General features: G+C 41.2%; 1 protein-coding gene and 1 non-coding gene across 2 annotated transcripts; one reads left to right on the forward strand and one right to left on the reverse strand.

Moving 5' to 3' along the window:
• The first annotated feature begins 3,874 nt into the window (after positions 1-3,874).
• LOC130416950 (putative nuclease HARBI1) lies at positions 3,875-4,909 on the forward strand. Its single transcript, XM_056742312.1, has 4 exons — positions 3,875-4,061; positions 4,131-4,246; positions 4,327-4,438; positions 4,533-4,909. The coding sequence occupies exons 1-4, from the start codon at positions 3,875-3,877 to the stop codon at positions 4,907-4,909; spliced, it is 792 nt and encodes a 263-aa protein (XP_056598290.1).
• A 2,441-nt stretch (positions 4,910-7,350) lies between these two features.
• Positions 7,351-7,424, reverse strand: trnan-guu (transfer RNA asparagine (anticodon GUU)). Its single transcript has one exon. It is a non-coding gene; the product is annotated as a tRNA-Asn (tRNA).
• Positions 7,425-7,786: the final 362 nt, after the last annotated feature.

Consider the following 7,786-nt stretch of genomic DNA (forward strand, 5'->3'; position numbering starts at 1 on the left):
GAAAATCCCATATCAACCATAGTAACATTTAAAAGTGGCGTTTACTTCTTTCTCCGACACACAAATCAAAATAATTGATTATTTTAAAATTTGACTTTCGGGAACAAACAGGACTTTCATCAGTACACACACATGTGAATGTGAGAGTGTGAGACGGCTAATAAATGCAGTGAATGTTCAAAGACTAATATTTGGACACATTTTTAAGTCCAATATAGAGTTTGAAATACATTACATTTTTTTATTAGTAAAATGGTTGATTTCACTAAAGTTATGGCTGAGGTCGGCTGAAGCGCTAAGATGTTCAGTAACAGATTTGGAGAAAAACGAGTTTAAAGTTAAGTGATGAAAATAAAAGCACCACAGTCCAGTATCACAAGTTAAAGTCACTTTATAGTGGTAAGAGATTTACTCTTATAATAATTTAATATAAATGACATTTCGTAATGTTGAAGTCTATAAAAATACTGAACAAAACCGTTTGAACAAAAGGAAAGTAAGGTAAATGGTTCAGGGCACACTTAAAGAACAAGAGATCTGTCATCATCACTACACAAGGAAACTAACAAACATTCTGTCAATGTCACAGAATTTTGGGTTAATGTGACCTCTGGTACACACACGTGCAGGAATATCAGGACCACAGCCAATCAGAGGGGGGTCCGCCCTTCACTATCTCTGATTGGTTTAGACTCTCTGATTGGTTTAGACTCTCTGATTGGTTTAGACTCTCTGATTGGTTTTGCTGCATGTCCGCCCAAATAATATTAGATAAAATATTAAAATAATTAAAAATGTTATATCCTTTACGTTGTCACGACGTGACCAAGACCGGCAGATTACGTCACAAGATTACGTCGCCACGACATAAATTTGATTTAAATTTTACGTTGACGTTACGTAACAGTCACTTATCTGGGTATCGTTTTATAATTTATATAAATATTTTTACAGTTATTATGTGAAATAAGTTTAAATCAAGAATGAATTCACAACATTTCAAACATGCGCAATTTAACGTTACTAGCACACATATATCAAACGTGCTAATCGCCAATTTGATTTTACAATGGAGTCTATGCACAGAGCTAGCAAAGCTAGCGTCACATGGTGGATACCCCACAGCACATATTAGCACATCTCACTGTACTGTATTGAGATATAATTCTCTGAAACCTCCAAACATCACTTTATACATTTTAAAACTCAAACAAAGCATTTTACATCATACATTGAATTTAAATCGGTTTCTGTTCAATACCCGTTAAATAGTCAATTTCAACATTGGATTTAAATAAACACAATTATTATAAAAACAGTGATACTCACCGAGGAGAAATTTACATTAAAGAACAAAGAAATAAATGTTCCTCTGAGGTAAAGATTCAGTCTCTCATCATCTCGTCTCCTAACGCGGTTTATAAAGTTTAACTTTCTCACAGTCTTCATTAAAAGCAGTTTTATTTCTCGAGTTTTCCACTTGTTTCGTGAATCTATTGTTAGATGATCTGAACTGCGGTGCTCATATATTCTACCTGTTCCGCTACCACTCGTACTTTATCAAGAGGGGCGGGGCTTATGCTCTCGTCTGCCCAATTAGAGAGACTGTTGCTGCGTCATAATTGGCCTTGTTATATTACGTACTAAAAGTATGAAGTGTTTTTGTATACTTTTGAGTTGGTAGCAAAAAAGTGTGTAGAGGAGGACGTCACATAAGAGAAACGATCGTTGTTGCCTAGCTTCGCACATTCACCATAAACAAAGCATGTGACGTTTAATTTATTCCTATTGTTTTATTGACGCTTTCCGTTCCACCTTAAAAAACGCGAAGCATCCGCTTTTCCGGTTTCTTATTCACGCTTAGTTTAGGGAATAACTCGCGTTTATCTTCTTTACGTTTTGGAGTCTGTGAAAAAACTGTTTTTTCTTAGCGCGCGCGTCTTGTGTGTGTGTGTGTGTGTGTGTGTGTGTGTGTGTGTGTGTGTGTGTGTGTGTGTGCGTGCGTGCGTGCGTGCGTGCGTGGTGCGTGGTGAGTAGTGTTTACTATACTGTGTGTCAAAAGTTTGATTGATTTATGGTCACCTGTCAAAGTTTATGTCAACCAGTCACTCAAGCAGAGACTTTGATGACTTGTCAACCCTGATGACAGTTATATTTTATGACTGTTGTTACGGTCTCTTCTGACCCCAACTCTTCCTTCAGTGGGTCTAAATACCTTCACCCCCTCATCACTACCTAATAAAAAAGGTGTTTTCATCTTGTGATAGCTGTTTTAAAATAGAGTGAGATAATATAGATGTTGTTTGTGGAGTTTTCTTCTAAGAGTGTTGTTTCCTTGCTTTATGGCTTTTATCATGCAAATGAGTGAATTGAGACTTGAGGTTTGGAATCTTATCAAAGTGTGACTGTCCCCCTACTATCCCAGACAAGTCTTTTGACCAGTCAATCAAATAAGATGATTTTTATGATCTGTCAGTCTTGTTTGACAGTTTATATTTTAAGACTTTTGTTGTAGGCCAGGGGTGTCCAAAGTCAGTCCTGTAGGAACTGTGTCCTGCAAAGTTTAGCTTCAACCCTAATCAAACACACCTGAACAGCTCATCAAGGTTTCACAAAGCAGACTAGAAACTTCCAAACAGGTGTTGAGCCCAGTTGGAGCTAAACTCTTCAGGACATTGTACACACCTGTTGCAGGCCTATCCCTGCAAGGAGTTTTGTTATCCTGCTTACATGACACCCTGCTGTTCTCACATCACAGAGGCCTGTTGCACAAAAGTAGAATTAAGACATCCGGGATAAATGACTCAGCTGAGCTCAATGAAGCCAAAACATGTGCGTCCAGGCTTAATTGGTTGCACAAAGACCAAGCCAGGATGAGCAGACACGGATTCATTAAGCCAGGTGAAACCAATCCTGGATAGGTGGGCGCTCACGGCTCACTCAAATAGACCCCGCCACAGATCACAGATTAACTGATTTACCATGGCAACTAGATCCGCGTACTTTCCCCGTCGGAAGCACAAATCCTCATGGAGGCATACGAGGAGGTAAAAGATATAATTAAGAAGAAAGGCAACACCGCCACAGTGATAAAGCAAAGAGAAAAAGCTTGGCAAAGTATTGCAGACCGCCTGAATGCGTAAATAGTGCACAATTACACACTCACCGCTCCGCTGAAACATCACAATTACAATTCAAATATTTAATTCACATCTCCAAAAAAGCAGTTGTACTGTAATTATGAAACGGTTACATTTTTAATTGAAATGCACTGCAGATATGAGTGAAATTGTGTAAAGTAACTCCATCACACTGTATAAAGCTATGATAAATTATTATTAAAGCCTTACATTATTATTTAACGTTACTACGCTCAGTACGGTTTAATCTTAGCCGTTGTACTCCGCTTCTTATGTTGTCCACCGTTTTTTTTTCTCCTGCTTTTATTAATGTAAAGCTGCTTTGACAGAATGAAACAATTGTGAAAAGTGCTATATAAATAAAATTTAATAAATAGATGAGCTATAATAATAATCAACAAAGGACCCAAGGTCGGTTGCTCACTTCACTGCAAAAATTTCTTTCTTACTTAGTATTTTTGTCTCGGTAAAAAAAAAATATCTAAAAGAAATCTTAAATATTTTCTTGAGCAAAATTACCTAGGAAAATAAGCAAAAAATCTGCCAATGAAACGAGAACTTTTCTAAAATTAAGTGTTTATGGAAAAAGTAAACTTATTTCAAGAGAATTTTTCTTATTATATTGAGAATTTTTTTATTTTTTTGCTTGTTTTAAGCACACATTTACTTATTACTTTATATTTTTTGTCTATACTATACTTATTTTGCTAGGTCATTTAGCAAATCAAGAAAATATGTCTTTATTTGCTAGTGGAGCCTTCCTGTACTCAGTGGGGGATGCAGAACAGCTGAACAAGGCCACAATTTCCTGCACAATAAGGAGTGTGTGTCTGGCTATCAAAGCATTAGCAGATGTCTTCATCTCCTTCCCTGGCCACAGAAGACTATGTGACATCAAAGAGGAGTTCTATAGGATTGCAGGTAAGAGGATCTACAAATTACAGGACAACTGTTAACACATAGTAGGATACTCAATACTTTGTGTGACAGGTTTCCCCAATGTCATTGGTGCAGTGGACTGCACACACATAAGGATAAAAGCCCCCTCAGGTGCCCATGAGGCCGATTTTGTGAATAGGAAATCCTTTCACAGCATTAATGTTCAGGTGAACATAACTTTTTGATATTGTCCATTGAGGAACACTCTGCATTGATTGGTGTAATATTCCTCATCTTATGATTTCAGATGGTCTGCAATGCTGACTGTGTGATCTGCAATGTTGTGGCAAAATGGCCTGGCTCAGTCCATGACTCCAGAATCTTTCGGGCCTCTGAAATCTATCAGTGCCTATCACAAGGTAAGACACACAACCCCTATTTATAACCATCATGGCTGTGTCAAGAATATCACTGTGTTTATGAGGTAGTAATGATGAGATTTTGTGTTGACAGGTGAATTCTCTGGTGTGTTGCTGGGAGACAGGGGGTATGGCTGCCAGCCTTTTCTCCTGACACCTTTCATAGACCCCCAGGAAGCACAGCAGGCCTTCAACCATGCCCATGCCAGGACCAGGACCAGGGCCAGAGTTGCAATGACCTTTGGCCACCTGATGGCACGCTTTCACTGCCTTCACAAATTAAGGGTCAGCCCTGTTAGGGCATGTGATATTACTGTGGCTTATGCTGTCCTCCACAATGTGGCCTGCCTGAGGAAGGAGAGGGCCCCCAGAGTGCCACCAGCCATGGACTGGGACAATCCGGGAATCTTCCCTGATGACGACAGTGGTCGGCTGCTGAGGGACCAATATGTGTTGAATTATTTTAGTTAGTATGTGTGCTTTCAATTTTGGTTAAATATGTCCTGCGGTGGCAGAGGAATTTGGGTTTTTTTGGGTTCCTTTTTTTCTAGGAATTTGGCCTCTTATGATGTTTGCGCGGTATACTGTGTGTAATACAAGGCTGCAGGGAGGCTACTGCATCCATTCATTTGTCTGTTCAGTTGATGTGTATGGATTTGTCCTGCATTTATTTTAGTGTGCAGGCATGCAGGGTGTGTTATATACAGACCTTTGAATGTGTATGTATCATTTTGTATAATATGCTTTGATTCTTTTAGTCACTGTGACTTCAGTTTCGAAAGGAGCTGATGGTTTACCTGCTTTGTTTTGTCCTTATTCAATAAAGGAACATAATGTTACACATTGTGTTTTTATATTCATATGGAATGTGTATTTGTTTATATGACCGAGTACTAGGGCCACACTGAGGAAAAAGGATAAAGTCATACATTTATGAGGCTGGTACTTTCTGCAGAAAAGCTACATATTCTTTTTACAGTTTTGATACTTAGGACAATGTGATACTTAATATTCTGGCACATCAGCATGTCTTTCTTTATGAAACCATACTGAAGTACAATTTCACGAAATGCCCCACATCTGTCATTTTAACAACTGTCCTCCTTTAAAACAACTGGTTACAATATTATGACTTGTCTTTTTTCCCTCTTTTTTTTGGCCCTAATATTCTATCATTTTATATATAGTCTATGGGAAACTGTCAATTATCTAATGATAGCAACATCATCTAAAAATCATTATTTATCCAAAATGATTGAAATTAATGATCACAAACGTTTAAATAATGACAGTGGGTCTAGTTATATGTGATAATGTATAGTGAGCAGTGAAATAACTATTGGTTTCCATTTGTGGTGACTGCTGACTGACATTAGGGATGAGATTAAATAGATCCTGGAATTTAGCCTGGTCTCGAGCAGGCTAGCTCCACAGAATAAATCTCCATGGTAATTTATACCATAACATATCCTCCTGCCCCCTATCCAGCTTTAGTGCAACCGGATTACGGATCAATTGAGCCAGGATCATCAAGATATCCTGGCTTAATCCCTTATCCTAGTTTTGTGCAACAGGCCCCTGGTGTCTGTGTCAAACTTTGTCTCCAGGCCTGAAACTCTGTGTGTTCCGTCGATCAGACTTTTCAACCGTAGAATATTGTTTAGACAAGGGGACGTAAGAAGTTTACATTCTTTCAAAAACATTTCTCAACTCCCTTCTTTTAGTGAAATAAGCAGACAGATCAAAGAGGATTGAAGAAAACAGGAAATGTTTATTGAACACTTTTGCAAAACTATTTACAAGAAAAACAATTTAATAAGGGAAACGAAAACACATCGGCTGTTCACACGAACGCATGTGACGGACCGTTGAATGACTCTTCTCCAGGCCACCGGACCAGCAGCCGACCTGCCTCCTTCCTCTGCCTGGTCTTCCTCTGCCGGCTGCGCCTCCTGTGCCTCGTTACTGCCCACAGCTCTCCCGGGCCTGAACCGCCACTCTTGTCCTCGATAGCTTCGGCACCAGTGAAGATGCCGCGGAGTCCGGCGCAACGCAGGTACGTGGACAAGGCCGAGCTTGTCAGCATCACACTCTGTTCATCATCGTCAGTCGACAAGATGTCCTTTCCCGCCAAAGATGGGGAAAATGACAGGCCCCCTGCTTGAGCCTGCAACCTTCGCACCTGTGCGTCTCGGACTTCTCCACGAACTGCCTCTGTTTGAACCGGCAGCTCGAACACTTCCACACAATCTTTACGGTGGCGCTGAAAAGTTCAGATGAGCCGAACGCGCTAACCGATTGCGCCACAGAGACGGATGTCAAGGATTTTGCTATGACACGTCGCTGCGTTTGACTCGGAATTATAAACGGCCAAAAACCAAATGAGCGTCACACTCGTTGTCAGAGAACACCCTTCGGAAACAGAAGGGTGAGGAAGTTGCACTCGTCTAAAGGAAATCCCAGCACTAGGCCCGCTTGTCTGGGCCCCTTTGGCGCCAAGCGCTTCTTCGTCTGTTCTTTAGAATGTTTAAACCCAGCTCATCCAAGCTATTGGACAGCGGCAAAGAAAAGGCTGAACTTCCCGTGGGGGAATCATTTCGGAGGAGGCACAGCAGAAGAACTTGGCACGCACCGACACCAGCCCTGGTTAACCACGCGACAGGCGGAGATACTGTCCAACCTACTGAGGAGTATTACACTGCTCAAATCTTAGTTCTTCTTGCTGTTGTTCAGTGCTAGAGGTTAACTCCCAGCGCGGGAGGCCAAATGCTTCTATTCCATCCGTGTGTTTGCAAACCGTATGGCTTCAGAATAAGACTCAGTTGGGTCTTATTCACGTAACGTACTTATACTCGCTGGTGGGCCACAGCATTTTGGGCTCTGAAAACTGCAGCTACTGTCCACACAGCCTTCGTCCCTGGGTGGACTCGATCCACCAACCTTTCGGTTAACAGCCGAACGCGCTAACCGATTGCGCCACAGAGACGGATGTCGAGGATTTTGCTAGGACACGTCGCTGCGTTTGACTCGGAATTATAGGCCAAAAACTAAATGAGCGTCACGCTCGTTGTCAGAGAACACCCTTCGGAAACAGAAGGGTGAGGAAGTTGCACTCGTCTGAAGGAAATCCCAGCACTAGGCTCACTTGTCTGGGTCCCTTTGGCGCCAAGCGCTTCTTCGTCTGTTCTTTAGAATGTTTAAACCCAGCTCATCCAAGCTATTGGACAGCGGCAAAGAAAAGGCTGTACTCCCCGTTGGGGAATCATTTCGGAGGAGGCACAGCAGAAGAACTTGGCACGCACCGACACCAGCCCTGACTAACCACGCGTCAGGCGGAGATACTGTCCA

This window comes from Triplophysa dalaica, unplaced genomic scaffold, assembly GCF_015846415.1.
Source record: "Triplophysa dalaica isolate WHDGS20190420 unplaced genomic scaffold, ASM1584641v1 Contig3, whole genome shotgun sequence".
Taxonomy (NCBI): Eukaryota; Metazoa; Chordata; class Actinopteri; order Cypriniformes; family Nemacheilidae; genus Triplophysa; species Triplophysa dalaica.

Bases quoted from the DNA above. Each gene is read 5' to 3' on its own strand.
- LOC130416950 (XM_056742312.1), top strand. From the start codon at position 3,875: ATGTCTTTATTTGCTAGTGGAGCCTTCCTGTACTCAGTGGGGGATGCA. The intron at 4,062-4,130 runs GTAAGAGGATCT...TTTGTGTGACAG, and splicing joins GGAGTTCTATAGGATTGCAG to GTTTCCCCAATGTCATTGGT. The intron at 4,247-4,326 runs GTGAACATAACT...TTATGATTTCAG, and splicing joins TTCACAGCATTAATGTTCAG to ATGGTCTGCAATGCTGACTG.